Source organism: Suncus etruscus, chromosome 8, assembly GCF_024139225.1.
Source record: "Suncus etruscus isolate mSunEtr1 chromosome 8, mSunEtr1.pri.cur, whole genome shotgun sequence".
In the NCBI taxonomy this organism is placed as follows: Eukaryota; Metazoa; Chordata; class Mammalia; order Eulipotyphla; family Soricidae; genus Suncus; species Suncus etruscus.
In genome coordinates, this window is record NC_064855.1 from 7,410,091 (window position 1) to 7,429,215 (window position 19,125).

The 19,125-nt window shown below is 42.6% G+C and overlaps 1 protein-coding gene across 1 annotated transcript in view; it reads left to right on the plus strand.

Annotated features, from left to right (window-relative positions):
* The first annotated feature begins 1,498 nt into the window (after positions 1–1,498).
* Positions 1,499–19,125, plus strand: part of PGR (progesterone receptor) — a 59,206-nt gene continuing 41,579 nt past the window's right edge. Inside the window, exons 1-3 of the mRNA XM_049778356.1 lie at positions 1,499–2,632; positions 2,684–2,877; positions 3,468–3,619. Of these exons, the coding sequence (XP_049634313.1) occupies positions 1,499–2,632; positions 2,684–2,877; positions 3,468–3,619 (1,480 nt within the window). The remainder of the gene's footprint in view (positions 2,633–2,683; positions 2,878–3,467; positions 3,620–19,125) is intronic.

The window sequence follows — 19,125 nt, forward strand, 5'->3', positions numbered from 1 at the left end:
CACTAATTTATCGACCGCTCCAGGTCTCAAATCTGTTTAAGAATAATAATGCTCTGGAGAAAAACTGCTTAACCTTATTTTCTTATTTAAGAAAATATTCTCAGGTAGTCTTATGCTAAGATGCAATGAGGGATATAAGTCAGAACTGAAGGAAACTGGGTGAGACATTATCTCTTAATTCCTCTCCTCTAGTCAAATGAAAGCAATAGGTCCAGACTTCGGTGTGTGTGTGTGTTTGTGTGTGTGTGTGTGTGTGTGTGTAGTGTTGCCTGTGTTTGTGTCCAAAATTCTTTGCCACATTGCAACAGGTAGGGCAGCATCCAAGTCACAAGTCTCTTATTCTTTTTTGTTGTGGAGAGGGGGGCGCACACTTAGCGGCACTTCAGGGGGTCACTTTACTCCTGACTGCGCTCAGAAATTACTCCTGGCAGGCTTTTGGGGAACCACATAGGATGCCTGAGTTTGAACCCGGGTCAACCAGGTACAAGGTAAACACCATCCCAGCTGCGCTATGGCTCGAGCCCCCACAAGTCTTCCTTTGGTGATAGGAGAACCCGGGGTATACTGAATCTAAAAGATGCTCTAACCAAGGGTCTCCTGGAGCGTTATATCTTGACAGTGCTGAAGTTCTGAAATGGCCAGAAACTTCTGCTCCTCACTGAGCCCACCCCAGCAAGCAGGAAAAACCATCCTTCATTCCTGAGCTCACCTGCTTCCTCCCAGCTAGAATTCAGCTCCCTGAGAGAGGGGTGTGTGTGTGTGTGTGTGTGTGTGTGTGTGTGTGTGTGTGTGTGTGTGTGTGTGTGTAGGGGTTGGGGGGGGTTGGGGGGTTGCAAAGTGCAAGAATCGCACCCCCATCCAAACCCCCAGAATGGGTCCCCGGGGCGTGGCCTGGGGCGGGGCTCTGGGGAGTCGAGTTGGGGGGGCCCTGCGGGCTTATCGCTCCGGGAGGGGAGAAGGAGAGAGGAGAGAGGGGAGGCTCTATAGTAGTATTTGCGTGGCTGTAGAATCCGGGGCGCGCGCGTTAGCAATCTCGGGGAGCGAGTTGGTCTGGGCACCGGCGCGGCAGCTGCGGCAATCAATGTCAGTCCCAGGCTCGGCCACCCAAGGGCCCATTAGCTCAAAGGTGCCCGGAGCTAGGGGTGGTGAGTGCAGTGCGGGGCAGCCTTGAGGACCCCCCAAATCTGGACGCGGAGAGAAAAGAAAGGTCGGTGGGCTACAGCGAGCGCTCCGCAGCGGACTCGTGAGTATCCATCCCTCCAACACTCGGACCCGGGACTGCAGCCAGCAAAGTGCAGCCACCGCCGCGGGGTGCCCACCTCGCCTCCCCTGGGACGGGCACCGCCTCCCGTCCGTCCCCGCCTGGAGGTGGAGACCGCGCTGCCCAGCCCCGGCCAGCCCAGCCTAGCTCTCTGCTGTCCGGCCAGCCCCGGCCAGCACCCGCCCTCCTCCCTCCCGTAGACCCAGGGGAGGAGAAAAAGGGGGAGTCGCGGCTGTCATGACCGAGCTCAAGGCCAAGGGGCCCCGCGCTGCCCACGTGGAGGGCGGCGCGCTGTCCCTGTCCTTGTCCCCAGCGGTCCCGGGGGTCCCTCCCGCCTTGGACCCAGGGCTGCTCTTTCCTCCCAAACCCACCGATCGCCCGGCAGGCGCTCCCCCAGACCTGGACGCCCCGAGACCCCCCGAGAAAGACAGCGGGCTGCTGGACAGCGTCCTGGACACGCTCTTGGCACCGTCGGGGCCCGCGCACGTTCCATCCCCGGCCGCCTCGGACCCTGCCACCGCCTCTCCTTGGTGCCTCTTTGGTCCGGAGCTGCCCGAAGACCCCCGGGGGTCCCCCACGCTCATGAACCGGCCGGATTTAAGCAAAGCGGGAGAGTGCCCCGGTCCTCCGGGCCAAGCGCACAAGGCGCGCCCGCTGGGGCAAGAACCGCAGCACTGGTCCAGATGCGCCCCGCAGCCTCCAGCTGTGTTGGTGACCGTGGACCACGATGAGGAGGACGTGGGAGACGACAACGACGACTCGGAGGCCGAGGAGGGTCCCCCGGGGCCGATGCGCAGTATAGAAGGCAGAGCCCGCGCGCTCGGGGACCCGCCCGGAGGAGGAGGAGGAGGAGGAGAAGGAGGAGCAGCGGCCACCCGGGAGGACCAGACGCGCTGCCCCGACGCGCCCGGGCGCTTCCCAAGGGACCTGGACTTCATCCATGTGCCGCTGCTGAAGCTACCCCAGGCCGTGTGGGCAGCCAGGACGCGGCAGCTGCTGGAAGGCGACGGGTTCGAGTCCAGGACCTCGCCGGGACCCTTCCCCGATTGCGCCTACCCGCCGGGCACCGCCGAACCCCGCGATCGGGACCGCGAGGATGCCTTTGCGCTCTACGGAGACCCGCAGCCTTCCTCGCTGAAGATCAAGGAGGAGGAAGAGGGGAGCGCCGAGGCGGCCAAGCGCTCCCCCAGGCCCTTCGTGCTGGCCGGACCCGCCGCCGTCTACGCGGCCGACTTCGCCTTGGCACCGCCGCGCGCGCCCGGGGAGGTGGCAGCCGCTATGCCCGGCACCCTGGCGGCCCCGTCGGGCTCGGCGCTCGAGTGTCTGCTGTACAAGGCCGAGGGCGCGCCTCCAGCGCCGGCGCCAGCACCTGCTCCAGCCGCAGTACCAATTCCAACTCCAGCTGCGGCTCCTCCCGGGCAGCTGCCCGCCTGCAAAGCCCCGGCTGGGGGTGCCTGCCTGGTGCCCACCGCCTCTGTGGCAGCCGCCGGCGCCCCGACCCCGGCGCTCTACCCGCCACTCGGCCTCAACGGGCTGCCGCCGCTCGGCTACCAGGCGGCTGTGCTCAAGGACGCGCTGCCGCCAACCGTCTACCCGCCCTATCTCAACTATATAAGGTAAATAAAGGAGGGCGCCTCTGCGAGGGGCACCCCGAGGGGTGCCCTGGACCCCCCTGGAGCGTTCCCTGGCTTGGGGTCTCCGGGAGGGAGCAAAGCGCAAAGGTCTCCAAAGTAACGGACTTGGGTGTGTGTGTGTGTGTGTGTGTGTGTGTGTGTGTGTGTGTGTGTGTGTGTGTGTGTGTCTTCCAGAGGTCCCCAATGGAGCGCATGGCTCCTGGGTCTCCGGAGTTCACTTTTTCCACAAGCCGGAATCGAACGCTCTTTCTTTTCTTGGGCGGGCTCCTAAGTGACTGATGCAGTTCATTTTAGAGGTCCCCAAGCCCCGCGTCCAGAGACAGCATCAAATATATATATATAAAATAAAAGGACATTTTTTAGGGGGAAGGTTTCTGCATTTGACCGTCAATTGCTCTCCGTTCTTCTTTGCGCCTTTGTAAGACCCCCCCCTCGAGCCCCGAGTGTACCCCGGTTAAGGTTCGCTGGTGTCCAGGATGCTTTGTTGTTCAGGTATCATCCACCCTCCATCCCGGGTGCTGCAGGGCTGAGAACCAGAAAAAATTAATGGCATCCTCTGCTTGGCTTTTCAGGTCGGATGCAGATGCCAGCCCGAGCCCCCAGTACAGCTTCGAGACATTGCCCCAGAAGATCTGTTTAATCTGCGGGGATGAAGCGTCCGGCTGTCATTATGGTGTCTTGACCTGTGGGAGCTGCAAGGTGTTTTTCAAGAGGGCCATGGAAGGTGGGTGCAGCTCCGGCCAGCTTGCTTTTCTTGGGGATCCTCATGTGCGTGTTTGGGGCATGGCCAGTTAGTTCCCTGCAACTTCAGGAGAGTGAATGTGGTTGGTCATGACATTGTTTGACCCAAACTTGACAGTTTAGATTCAAGTCTTGCTTGAAAGCGATGATACTAATTGGTTATTAATGATTTAAAAAAAAAAAAAAAAAGCATTGTTTCTAAGAACTATTTTATCGTTCTCTTACATAAAGTATTTGAAATGTCTGTCAAAAATATCCCCAGTGAAAATAATCAAAACCATACTGATTTACTTTCAGGTGATGCTTATATAGATAATACAGTTGCATGTTTTCAGCATGGCTTTGCCTTTTTCCTACAGGTGTGTTTATATAATGAATATTCCAAACAAAGTTTTTAAATTCCCCCTTTAATATGTTTTACTATGTGTGTAAGGAAGAACAGGAACAAATAACTTAAAACACATCACTGCCATATAATCAATTCCTAAGGAAATAGGTTGCTGTGAGGCTTTCATTTCTTAAATCAATTAAAATGCATATTTAATGATTCTTGGTTTGGCTGCATGATGTATTTCATAGAAAGATATTAAAATGTCTCTCCCTATCCCAAAGTCCAAGCCAAGCACCATTATATTTGAAGGAAAAACTGTATTTAAACATCATCTCGACATTTGAATTCTATTGTTTACTTTAGAATGAGCTGAAATGAGAGTTTATAGTTTTATTTGAGATACTGACAAAAAAAGTTTTATTTGGGATACTGCACTTCGGCAAGAAACCAAAAGCTCAGAGTTTGCTTTCCATTTTGAATTTTCTCATTTCAAGAGCCCTCCAGAAAAGGAGGAAGTAACAGGGAAATTTTACTTTAAGGAGACTATCAATGGAGTTTGACATATTGGCTATTTTGACTCAACTCCCCCTTTTTACAAATAAAATCTCAAAATATAAGTCAAAGTTTTTTCAGTGTACACTATTAGTTTATAGTTGAATTAGTCGATCTAGGTTAGAGAGTCTATAACTTAAGTACTTATTATCAGAAATGGTTTGTACTAGTAGACTTAGGATGATTCCTACTGAATTCTTGAGTTAAGATGAAGAATATGAGCTGAATATACCCTTGCTGTACCAAAATAGCTTTTACATCCTTTTTACTGGAAAACAATCTAAAACTATTTTTGAAATCTCCTAAATTTGCTTTTAGCAAGCATTTGTGGGAGGCTTCTAATTTATGTGTTCCTGGTAGTCTTAAGTAGAGCAATGAAGTGACTTTATTTGACATTTTTATCCTCAAAAATGTTAAGATAAATGTTGATATACCATTCATGAAATGAGCAAGATTTAAAAATTCAAAGCATTCATCTATCAATTATTATATACCTCATATATAGTCTTACATCAAAGATTTCTAAGCCTGACTTCAACTCTGCATTAGATATAAAATAAAGGGGGAAAGTAGCTACCTCTTGGGATTATTATAATCAGTGGATTGATGTGTGAATGGTATTTAATAAGAAAACCTATTTTGCCACCAGCTTCAGTTAGTGATGTTTTAATCTTTGAGAAACTTAAAACAGAATTGAAGAATTAATAGATATACATGAAAACATGGTGCCTGTAAAAAAGTCTTATTTAATTCCCCAATGAACAATTTTGTAAGTATATAAGATTTGTGTATTTGGTCAAGAGGCAGTAATATAAGGGGGATATGTGCATATGATACATGTATTCATAGAATAAATCAGCTACATATGATTACTCAAGAGCAGGCCAAATTAGAGATCTCTGGGTATTGAGGAAGGCTGTTAAGTTTATATATTCGAAAAAGAGTGAAGAGGTGGACCTTACATGGATAGATTAGAAGTTCAGATTGGAGAATTGGGAAGTTAAAAGTTGAGAAGATGGTATAACATTTAGATAAATTGGGAGAGAAACAATGATTTTTAAGATTAGAGAAGAAAAACATGATCCTGGAAGTTTTCAAGAGTGAGAAATATGAGTGGAAGGACTTTTGTTGGAAAGAGTAATAGTAAGTTTAAAGTCTGAGATAGAGTAGGGCTGTGGTTGCACTTATTTAAAGGTACATGTGGTTGCCCAAATGTCCAGAATTGAAGTAACTTTCTCTTAGTGAAGATCTCTGAGTGCTTTGGTAAGAGAATGTTCTATGCTGATGGATAAAGCTGTTTGTAGAGGTCAGTTATATCTGGGAAACTGGTGGTGCTACTGAGTTTGACCATGTCCATCCCCATTTTTTGCCTTCAAAAACTGCCCATTTCCAAGAGAATTGATGAGGCCTCCTCCAGAACCATCTATCTCTCTTTGCAGTTCTCTCATACACACAAATCACTGCTACACATATTCATTGACTATTGTTATGTCTTCTTGGACAACTGACTCTTGGATCTGGACTCATGGTCTCTTCTTATTCCTACTAACTGTTTTTTTTGCTTTGTATTCATCTCTTTGTACTGTACATTCAAATTTTCATTCAAACTTATGAATTATTTTTCTCTTTAGAGCCTTATTGATGGAGAAAACTTACCTAGTAATATTTTACACTATAATTTCTTTAATTAATATCTGAGCTCTTGAGAAGACACTTTAACAGTACCATCTGTTTTCCATGGAATCTATCTTAAGGCAGTCTTTGTGTGCACTTCACTGTATTTTACTTCTAAGGGCTAAAATGAATAATGTTATATTAAAAATAATAGATTAGATACTTTCTTTGCAGCCTGAAAGTTTTTATTTTATATTTAGTAAGGGTAGTCAGCTAGTTTTAAGCACAATTTTACATTACAACCCATTAAAAGAAACACTCAGTTTACTGGAAAAGAACTGGTTAGAAAGGGGGGGCTGGATGTCATCTGCTCATCATTTTGTTCTGTGGGTTCCTAAATTATTGATCTCCCTCTTGCACCTTCACCCCACTGTAAGTACCTGAGTATTCCACTATCCTGCAGAAACACTTAAGCCAGTGCTCACAGCCAGGGTTCCTGCTTCAGTACTCAAAGTGACATAGCAACACATGCTTCTTTTAGAAATTAAAACATTGGCAATAAGGCTTTAGATTCTTTTGTCATTACCTCTAATTTTTCAACTTTCACTGTCATTTTTCCAACTACCTCTTTCAGTTGTATGTGTGATGTGTTGTACTATTTGCTATTAGTTACTCTATAAATCCTGTCACATGGCATAATTTGTGTATCCTTCCCTATCTTAGTGTTGTACTCAACAATGACTTGAAATATTGTTTCTTTGTATGTATTTGCCTAGCTTGTTCTTTTTATTATTGCATATTTTTTAGTGAAAGAATTTTCTCAATAAGGTATTACTCTTGTACCATTACATGGGAAATTACTTTTTGCCCTTACCTCATTAGGTAATATATATGTATACATATACATACATACCTTTCTCCTTTTCTATAATATATTTAAGTGTTTGATACTATTGTTAATTACATTGATTTCTTTCCTCCATGCTGCTAATATAATTTGACACATTCATTTATTACTCTGGTCACTAGAACTGTATACAGCATACTTTTGGTGTGTGACTACAAAAATCAATATACTGTAAGCAGTTTCTGAAGTTGAGATACATAAAACCAAGAAGAAAAGAAAACAAGCAAAAAACAGTCATTCAAGTAGTGAACATAAAAATATAGTGATATGAGTTGTGCTAAGGCCATGGATGACACACTATGGAATTCATCTAGACAAAACCAGCAGCATTGACATTTGTTCTGCTAACATATCCTGAGGTTGTGTGAGCCTTATTCATTCTCCAAAACCAAGCACACCTGATTGTGGCCCAGGCATACTGCTAAGTGCTTTTTTAGTCACTGTAGGAAGCCTGAATAGGTGGAGGTGATATTTTCTGTGTTCTACAAATGTATATTTCAGAGAAATAAGAGACAGATAAAGAGGAGGGAAAGAGAAGAGAGAGGGGAGAAAGAGAAAATCTTCAAGAGTAGTCAAGATTTAAATCCAAGGCATTTGACACCGACTTGTGTATTTGGTGTGTTTCTGTGCTGTCTATCAGCTCACTTTGCATTTGAAAAAATAGCTCTATGAAATTTTTAGCAAAGAGTTGGTCTGTCCTATGGGAGCTACTTTTCCAGGTATGCTTCTCAGCTTTGCCCCATTTCTTCTTTAGCCTAGAACTCTGCTCTGCTGTTGTTTTATCTGGTTTATGCTTCCACCTAAGGTGTTATTTGAACAAAGAATGCAGCTCAAACTTAAAAAAAAAAAAAACTTCAAGCAGGCTTTCTTTCCTTTGCCAATGGTTTGGAAAAATGTCGCTGCTTTATGGCAAGAAACATTGAAGCCCCAGTGAAGTATTTAGGTTCTTCTTGGGTCAACTCAATAAAGTGTCTTTATTTACTGATACTTTTTAATGTATTTTTAGAGATAGGATGAACATCTGGTTAAGATTTTAAAGCCAACTGTTCAAGATTCTATTCTATTGTGAATTTCCCCCTTTACATTTTAATTCCTACTATATATTTCTATGTCTAATATTAAAAATTAACTTGGGTTTGCTGCTGTAGTTCTGATGTTATATCACATTTCATAACAAAGAGATGGTTTTTTTTTCTTGAAGTGTAGTAATCAACTATAATCATTATTTCTTCAGGAAAAATAATAGTTTCTGTTATTTACTCTCACACAAGCAAAGGAATTTGCATAATAGTTTGAATAAGCAAGTAGTGAGTATGGGACACAAACCCAAAAGAGTTCTGTGACTGTTTTTGCAGAGATAAAAATTAAAGTGTGGGAAGCAATAGGGATCAATGGTTAAGTGACTACTATATTCTTTGATCTTTAGGCTGCATTGACTCAGGTAACCTGCACAACAGTGCTCTGAGACATGAAAAGTTCTGCTTTTCTCTCTGCTCAGAGGAGGTTTTTTTCAGTTAGTGACAAGGAGAAGTCAGTTCTGCAGCTGGGGTCTCTTCTGTCACCTGGAGGAGGTCCTACAGCTGTGAGTGTAGCCCTTGATGGCACGGGGAGATGAGGAATGAACACACATGGCTTAGTATGTGAAGGGGGTGTGTGAGGAAAGCAAGAAGGGTCCCTGGAATCAAGCACCATATGCACTAGAGACTCTGCTATGTCTTATGTTCACAAGGAGATGAGGAAGGAAAATGCACTCATGGCTTAGTGCCCGATGAGAGTCTGTGAGCGGTCACCGAGCAGACCATAGAGTGGTCCCAGGAAGCCAGCACTGAGGACCTGTATGTACTAGAAAGCCTGCCAAAGGTTTATGTTCATGCCTTTGCTCATATGCCTAGAAACTAAGGAAATGAGCAGAGATCATCTCCTTAATGTCCTCAAAGCAACTAGAAGTGCTGAAAAAGATGATGCCCTTTGCCCTTTCGAGTTAGGAAAATTGGACTGAGAGATAGAGATTAAGTCCTTAAATGCCTTGCATGCAGCCCGGGGTTCAGTTCATGAACTCTACAAGGTCCTCCTAACACAGTCAGGAGTGTTCCCATGAACTGCATGCAGCTTGGAGTGACCCAATGACCACACAAAACGAGCTTGAAAATTTGACAAGTATGTATCATGCAAAATAATAATGATAATAATAATAATAATAATAGGCCTTACAGTTTTAAAAATTGCGGGGTGGAGGGAGTCTGGGGACACTGGTGGAGAGAAGCCAACTCTGGCAGTGGGGCTAGTGTTGGAACAGTGTTTGCCTGAAACTATTTGGAATGACTTTATTAATCACAACACCTTAATAAAAAATAGAAAAGAAAATGAAAGATAGGAGCACCTCTTTTTAGATAGATGAGTGATTGTGTGGTTTGGGGATAGCTGGGCTTATGTGAAAAAAAAGCTTCAGATGTTTAAATGCATTTGAGCAGTTTAAATGCTTCTGAATTTAAAAAATATCTCTTAAAATCTTGGAAAGAAAAGATGGATATTTATAACTAGGCAATGAATTATAAAACTTCCTAATTTTAACATGAAATCTAAAATTAAAAATCTCAGTTAGTAGTTGATACCAAATTTTTTCTCCTCTTTTTCTTAACCTTTTTATCTCCAACAGAATAGCATAATTTGAATCATTCAGCCTCATAAATTGAGGGGGGGGGAAAGAATGATACCAGGACCAGTCATATGAACATGTAGTGTAAATAAAAAATGACCAGACTGGAACACCAAACAGAATAGATACTCAACCTATAACAAGCTGTAAGGCAGAGACCATTTGCACTAGGATTCTGGGGGGTAAAGGAGGGAGATGTGGGAGACATGCTGGGAACAAGAGTGGAGGGAGGACAACATTGGTGGTGGGAATGCCCTTCATTCATTGTCACTATGTATTGTAAATAATTCTGTGTAATGAACTTCAGTCACAATAAAAAAATTAAAAAAAAATTACATACACTTCTAAAAAAATCTCAATTTGCTAGACATACATTTTAAATTTCGGACAAAAACCAAATAAATTAAATCATAGAAAGTCAAAAGCAGGATAGATTGGATACTATAATTTACATATAAGTTAAAGGAATATTATTAATATTCAAAATGTTATGAAACACCAAGAAAAAAGACGACCAATAAATGAAAACTGAGCAAAAATTATAAGGACAACTGAGAAAATCTGATTCATATAATTAGAACAAATTCTCCAAAAACCAATACTTAGCACTGATTAAAAATAGTGATAAGCATTCTAGTAATTAGCTTGATCTAAAAAAATAAATACCAAGAATAATGATCTTATAAGAATTGAAGACAGCTTGGTACTATCTGCTATAAGTATTTACATTGTACTTCTAGAAATTGGTTTCTAAAAAAATTTAGAAAAAGCCCAAACTATTTTAGATGAATATTTATTGTTACATTATTTGCAGTGTGGAGAAGTTGGATACAGTTCAAATATCTATTACTGAGAGACTGACAGGTTAAATTACCTATCTGTATGTTAAAATTATGTTACTTGAAAAACTGAGCTCTCTATATGTGTTATAAATTTAAGACAGTGTCTTAATTATGCAATTCTGTGACAAAATCAACTATCATTTTGAGCAAAAATACTGCCACCCTTTTGGTATTAGTATATATAGAAAACCATCTGCAAGAATCTGTATGCTGCCCTGCATCCTGCCAGGATGTGATACGGTGTCTTTGTTTCATGAGTTTGGAGTCCCTGAGCAGGCAGCTCTAACTCAGCAGCCTGGTCTATCATTTCCCTCCATCTGCTCAGTCAGGACTCACCACTACTCTCCTTGTACTGTGAAGTACTTACTGCATTTGACCCCCAGACAGCTTAGAAAGTTGAATAAGACCAACAAAGAATAACACTTGTGGCACCATCACCTCCTGAAAAAGGGGGAATAAAGTGATAATGTATGGTACCACTTTAGCAATAGTGCAAATCATAGTATCAAAAAACAAGAGAGCGAGAGCGAGAGCGAGAGCGAGAGAGAGAGAGAGAGAGAGAGAGAGAGAGAGAGAGAGAGAGAGAGTACAATGCCTGCCCTGAGGCAAGGCAGGAGAGGATGGTTGGGAGGGAAACTGGGGACACTTATGGCGAAATATGCACTGGTGAAAAGTGGTGTACATTCTATGACTGAAACTCAACCATGAACTATTTTGTAGCCAGGATACTTAAATAATTATATATATAATATATGTATATGTATGTAAAAGGCAGCAGAAAAAGCTGTATATAATATATATATAAAATATATATATAAAATATAAATTATATATATATATATATATATATATATATATATATATATATATATAAAAAAGGCAGCAGAAAAAGCTTGAGGTCTCTCTGCCTTGTGAAGTAATTGAGTTCAGCTTGACTAGATGGACCAAGAAAGAAGTGAGGTCTGGCTTCCTATTCACAGTTTCAGATGCAAAAAGACCTAAAACAAAAGTGCCCTATGGTCATTATGAACAATGCCCAGCCCTGCCTGACCTGACCTGGGCTTTCTGGTAGCCCAGCCTGACCTGAGCTCACAGTTTTTGGGCTTTGTGACTAGCCATACCCCTGACAGAACTATTCAATTCCTCATGATGAAGTTTTGCTCTAAAATCTAACCAGTTCCAAGTTCTGAAACTTAGCTGGCCAAAAGGGTTTTATCTAAGAATATCAGGCAGATGCTAAGAAGTTAATTTTAACCTGTGTTATAATGCAGCTTTCTAAAGACTGGCAAAGGAACAACAGTCCTGAAAAGTGTCAATAAGTATTTATACCTTTTTGATAGCTGTTCTTACTTTTCTCATTATCATGCTGAAGATGGTTTTAAGATAAGCCACAATACCTAATTTAACAGAGTTCTTAACAGAGTTTTCCATTTCTTCAGGGAGATAAGACAACTCCATAACTATTAACATAAGTGATAGAAACTGAATATTATTTGGCTTTTGAGGATTATGTTTAAATAGAAACACCAAAAGGTGTTTGTGAGAGAGGTAGAATTTTGATGAATTGCTGAGGAGAGATTCTTTATAAATGTATGATTTTCATAGAATGACTTGCAATAGTGAGTGTTGTAAAGGAGTAAGAAATGAGCAGAAATAGAGAGCAGGGTCAAGAATTCAAGAGTCCTTTGTAATTGCATATAATTATTTTTCCTTGAAACAATTGCCCGAAGGAAACATTCAAAAGTACCATGACACTGACCCTTGACTTCCAGAATTTACACACAAACAAAATGAGGTACCGCCACTCTAAATTAATACTAATCATGCTGAAATGGAAGGTGGGAATACTGTGTAGCATGTTTGGTAATTCTGCCACACTGGCATTCCACTGTGCTGCTTGACACTAAACTAAGAGGGAGGAGACAAGAAACCCTCAGCCCTTTGGGCACTGTGATGACATGCTCTAAGTTACCCCTGAACCAGGTCAGCAATGGAGAGTGATGGAGAGGTCTACTGTACCTGCTGAGGCAATGTCAGCCATGGAGAGCAATGTAAGCTCTACTGTACCTGCTGAGTAAGCCAATAGCTCAGCCATGTAGAGGCCAGAGGCAAGGAAGTGCTGGGAAGTCTGGGTATGGTCACTAATACTCAAGCCAGGATAGTTGCTGAGAAGCTCTGTGGGCAAATGCAAACTAGCTGGCTGGCAAGGAAAGTGCCACTCCAGAAATGGAGGGGTAGAGGTTGGAAGAGAAGGGGCTTATTGAGAACTCTCTGAGCCATAAATATGAGTGAATTATGACTTGACCAAGTTCTGGCCTGGAGAAGTCAGAAGCACTGAATTACTTGGCTGAGACAAGAAATTCTCCTAAGAGCACTATCCTCCATGCAAAATGCATTGGAAAGTGCCTAGGTGCCTTCAGAGAGAACATCTGTGAGGCTTAAGAGATATTAACACATTTCTAACTATAAATTTTACAGACTAGATATACTCAATGCAACAAAGGGATAATATTTTTTGTGCAAATTTGTGTTAAATTTGAGAACTGAGACTGTTCTGCCTTGCACTAGTTTGCTTATTCCTTCATAAACTCAAAGCCAAAATCAAGTATTTAGTATTTCTTGGCACCAGCATTCATATGAGACTCAGAAATGGGGCCAAAGTGATAGCACAACAGGTAGAAGGTTTGACTTGACGTGGCCAACCCAGGGCTTGATCCCTGGTGTCCCATATGGTCCCCTGAGCCTACTAGGATTAACTTCTGAGTGAAGAGCCAGGAGTAACCCCTGAGCACTTCTGGGTGTGGCCCCAAAACCAAAAAATTTTTTTTAAAAGGCCAGTCATGGGGCTGGAGCTGTGGCGCTAGAGGTAAGGCGTCTTCCTTGCAAGCCTAGCCTAGGATGGACTGTGGTTCCATCCCCCAGTGTCCCATATGGTCCTCCCAGCCAGGAGTGATTTCTGAGTGCATAGCCAGGAGTAACCCCTGAGCGTCAAACCATTGTGCCCCCCCCAAAAAACAAAAACAAAACAAAACAAAACAAAAGGCCAGTCATCAGTTTAAAGTAAAGAAGTATGAACACATTATTATAAGACAGAGTGATATTTATAGGAGCTGGAATTACAGACTTCCACCCACTTCCACCACCACAAGGATACAGAGACTGATGCAAGTAGGCTTCCCCTGAGCTTACACGAGGGTTGACAGCAGACTGCAGCTTCTATAGACCTGCAGACAAGCCCCAGATTAAGGATGATACCAATTAATGAAAGTACAAGTAATCACCAAAAAAATGGAAGAGCTGACATTTCTCTAGTCTCCAATCATAGCCTCTCAGCCTGATGTACAATTTTAGAAAGTGTGATCAGAGTTGTCAAGGAAATAAAGAAAAAGGGCAATTATCAAGACTTCTGAAATGTGAGATTTATGCACATTATCGCAAAAGATCGTTCTTAATCTAAAACTGTTTTGCAAGAGATAATTGGTTTATAACTAGATGAAGTCATTACTACCGATAAGACATTTCAAAACTAATTTTGGAAATGTGGCTCCTTCAGCATTTTCTCAATAATGTTAAAAGATCATGTGATACGCCCTTTGACCAATTTTTATTAATTAATTTATTAACAAATTTAGTGAATTTTATTTAATATGATGAAAAGATTATGAAGCTTTCCTCTAAGGATCTCCAACTTAAAAAATAGTAATAATAAACAACACATGTACACACATATTCTGTTGTTCTACCTTATCACAATAAATTACTGAAATAAAAACAACTTGGTAGCAAGATAAATGAACTAAGCAAACATCTTGCAATATACAGAGAAAACAATTGCTTAAAGTTAAAGATAGAAGTTTAGGATAAATGACAGCATGGAAAGTTTACTACACAGATGAAAGAACAGTTCCATGTGTGTTGGCTGTCCAAAGGTAATCACCCCCATATTTCAGTCCAGCAGGATATGGGTTTGCATTACCAGGAGACAGACCGGACTAGGGGGCAGGCCTGAAGGCCTGTGTGTAATCCAAGTTCATGTAACAACCCTAGCTGTGAGTTATCTACCAGACTTAAACCAGTAGAAATGTTTCTGTACCTGTCAGTCTAAACCAGGAAAAATTATTTTTTTACTAGTCTTGTCAGCTAGTGCAGTTTGCCTGCTTTTTCTCCATCCCAATGGACTTTTCACTTGATTTTTTTGAGAATAGAAGCTGGATGGAAAAAAGGAGCTTTTGAGAGGAAGATGTTCTGAGTTACTATTATCACTAGGTGCTCTAGAATGGGACTTCTGCTGGTTTCTAAACTGTGCTTTTGATGAATCAGTACAGTAAGCATATATAAAGAAAACAGTCTGAAGAGTAATGACCTTTCCCATAAATATAAAGAATATAGAAAAAAATGGAAAAAAATGCTGGTAGGATTATTACTCTTACAATATACAATTTCTCTTCAGGTTGGGCTAGAGAGAGCTCAGAAAGCTCAGTGCTTGCCTGGCATATATGACAATTGGGTTTGATCCCCAACACCACATGTTCACAGAGCACTGCCAGGAGGGCCCCAGGATCCCACCAGAAAGGCAAAATAAAGAACTAATTTTAGGTTAAGGTGACAGGTGCCATCTCATTGAAAATTTAGGCACTGCTTTTTATAGGCAAACTAGATAATGCAAATAGGTAAAAATCTTCAATGAGCCAAGATAGCCTCACTGTGATTGATTCCTAACAAAAAGCCTTTCAGAGTCAATATAATCTAGACGATGCTTTGAAAGAAGGTGAGGTGTGGCCACAAAACTTTGAAACCTCACAGTGATTTTCCCATGGTACATTGCTGAGAAGAGGTGTCCTCTTTAAAGCCAGACTGGCTCTCCTTTATTAAGGTAAAACCTGGCAACTTTCACTGCCATGTGTTCATTAGAAAATAGTTGGCAGAAGGGCACTTAATATATCCTTCAGGGTAGAGGCAATATTTCTGATATAAAAAAAAGGGAAGTAACTCACTTTTTTCAAAAATATCTGGAGAAAAATATTTGGAGAGCGTTTTGAGAAAGAGTTTTCTGCAGACAATTCCTTTGTTTTATTTTTCTATGTATGAGGACATTATTGATAAAGATGTACATACGGTCGTTGGAAAAAGATCTTACTAAAACTATTTACTGTCTGCTAGGGGTCACAGCGATAGCAAAGCATGTAGCACTTACCTGGTATGCAGTCAACCCAGATTTGATCCCCAGCATCTTATATGATCCCCTGAGCCTGCCAGGAGTGATTCCTGAGTGCAAAGCAGGAGAAAGCTCTGATCATCGCCAGGTGTGGTCCCCCCAAAATCCCAAAATAATAATTTTATTATTTTTTGTGCTAACTAAGCATCCCCTTCTCTACTAAAAGTCTTCCAAAGAGTTTTTTAGTTAGGTTTTGAATATAATAATAGTCACATTTATGGAAAATGTATTAGCAGAAACTTGGTTATAGGTCTTACATAAAGCTCAAAGAACTTAAACAGTTGCATAGGCCAATAAATAAATCTCTGGAGTGGAACTCAGACAACCTTTTTTCTTATTCATTATATTTTGTATATTATACAAATTAGATAATTTTATACACATTATTAATTATAAAGGATTTAGATTGGTTTCAGGAAGGGTAGAAATTTGCGAGGTCAGTTTCCAGGAAAGAGAAAGTTGGTGTAAGGGTCCCTGGGACTGAACCATGGAAGGTCACTTTAGGACTCTGCCCTAGGCACAGTCTGTGCCCTTTATAAAGGGGCTAATTCCTTCTCTCTCTCTCTCTCTCTCTCTCTCTCTCTCTCTCTCTCTCTCTCTCTATCTATCTATCTATCTATCTATCTTTCTCTCTCTGTCTCTCTCTGTCTCTCTCTCAGCTTCTCCCCAAGGCCCTGTGCTCTCTGGAACTAACAGCACTTGGATGCAGATGTTTTTCTCTTCCTTGGAACCACACTCCTATCTCCTTGTACACAGAGCCAGAGCAAAGTCCAGAAACTTTTCCCCTTCCCTTCTCAGTCATCTTTATTTGCCTCTGCTGCACCTCTCTCATCAGCATGAACTGTGCTATAATTTTTCCATCTTAAAATTAAATGATACCGGCCGGGTCTGGGGACCGGCCTAGGTTGGGCTTAAATCCCTGTCCTTTGGGCTTGGGAGGGTCTCTCTCCCTTCCTGGAGCTGGATTTTTAGCAGCACGGGCGGGCAGCTGGCAGACCTCCGTATGTGCCAGCGGCCTTTTGGCCTGGCCTAGGGTGGGGGGCCCGGACCTGGGTCACCCGAACCCCCTCTCCCCCTTTCCTCCGGATCTCCAGGTGGGTTCCTGGGAGGAGCTCATGGGGCACCCTGGGTTTTCCCCACTCCCAGGCCGGGTCTGGGGACCGGCCTAGGTTGGGCTTAAATCCCTGTCCTTCGGGCTTGGGAGGGTCTCTCTCCCTTCCTGGAGCTGGATTTTTAGCAGCACGGGCGGGCAGCTGGCAGACCTCCGTATGTGCCAGCGGCCTTTTGGCCTGGCCTAGGGTGGGGGGCCCGGACCTGGGTCACCCGAACCCCCTCTCCCCCTTTCCTCCGGATCTCCAGGTGGGTTTCTGGGAGGAGCTCATGGGGCACCCTGGGTTTTCCCCACTCCCAGGCCGGCTCCAGAGGTTGGATCAGGGGGTGGCGTTTGATCTGGGGGGTGGCAGATAATTTCTCAGCTATACTCAGGCTGTCACTGGCAATTTCATACCAGTCTACATTTTGAAACCGCGCGGGGGCTAGCCCCCCGCGCGATCATATGCTCCTCCCAACCATCAGTACCCCAGATTTACCCTTCTTAACTTCAGTAACACACAGCTTCAATCTCTGACCAAAGACATACAGTAGATCTTACAAATCCCAGAACTATTTAGAAGGACATAAATCGAACACATATTGAACACATATATCTTTTGAATATTTTATGATTATTTTCTTTAACTGCTGTAACTCTCTATATATTCTTCTACCATGATGTTTCTATCCACTTTTCATCTTGTCTTTTCTTTGTAAGCTGTTCAGTAAGGATTGTGGTGGAACTGTCCCTCAGTTTGATGCCTATGATTGAACTATGTCATGGAAATTGCTGGTCTTGTTCCTATTGCCTCCAGATGCACCAATAACGCTTCGTGGCATTGATCCTTGTTTGCATAGACACATTAAAATGGGAAAACACTATACATACAGATTAGTTATTATCTAATAAATCTCATTACAATGTACCTTACACCCTGAATATTGATATAATGACCTGGCATAGGCCCCAGTTGAATGGGCATTCTCCATTCACGCTGGAACCAGGCAAGCTATCTACGAAACATCCAAGGTCTTTTATAGCAACAGTTGGAAGCAGTCCTCTACCAGGAAAGACACTACCAAGGGTGTGACATCGACCTCCTAAAAAGACACTTCCGTTTACACTGAGAAGACGTGACAACAACAATGACCTGCGAGAAGACATGACAACAACGATGACCTGCTCTACAGGATATGGTTCTCTCTATTGCCCCTTAAGTGTGAGGTGAAACGAGAGGATGCTCTGCACCATCCTGACTGCAATATGGGATATGCAGACTCCAGGATCTTTAATACAGAAGAATGATACCAACAACAGAGACTATGTGAGGAATGGAGGTGTATTGCCACTACAGACTATGACTTGAATTGGACAAACTAGTTTGCCTGGAGCCTAGAGTCAGTCCTGTGCCAGGAAACTTCAGGGGTAGGGTCTCCATGTATTTAGACCATAATTTGTCTTTCCATGTCCCTTATGTTTTGGTGGGCCTATGCAAACAAATGCCACTTTAATACCGTTTTTTACTATGTTCTCTTGACTCCAATCCTTAAGAAAAACAACCCATTAAAACTTTTGAGGTTAACTTAAACTAGTAAGCATGTGCATGGAACTAGATAAATGTACTTTGCCCTCAATGTTTAAAGAGTTACATAAGTCTAATATCTTTAGATTATATGGTGTGCTGCTAAGAAACAATATGTACTACAACTGGGGATTTGAGGGACAAAGTAATTGTATTGTACATGGGTTCAGTTTTGTTTTTCTTAATGTTCTTTGGCTGAAAGTTCAAGGCTGGGATATCATCGATGGAACTACTGAGAATCCTGTTTATGGGTGATTGGGCTTCCACTGTAACTTTACCCTGTCCTCTTTCTTTGCATCTTTGTTGTCATAATTAAAATAATAAAATAATAATTAATAAAAAAAAAATTAAATGATACCAAAGTGCTTAGTTGATTGCATGCTTCATTCACAGCCGGCCAATTTCTCTGCTACTTTTGAAGCATTACAAACCATTCAAATGAGTTGTCTTTTCTTCTCCCTTCGACTTACTCTAGCCGTCTCCGCCTCTGCCATTTCCTACCCTGAGACCTGTCAAGATGCCCATAAAGTGGAATCTTAGGGTTAATTCTTAGACTCTCTTCAAGCCTTTGGCATCTGACCTCTGAACCTCTTCCTGAACACTCTCTTTGCTTGGCTTACAAAACTATACACCAATTGGATTTTCCTTGCTGACTTTATTTTTCTCTTTTTAAAAAATGTATTTTCTCAAGAGCTTA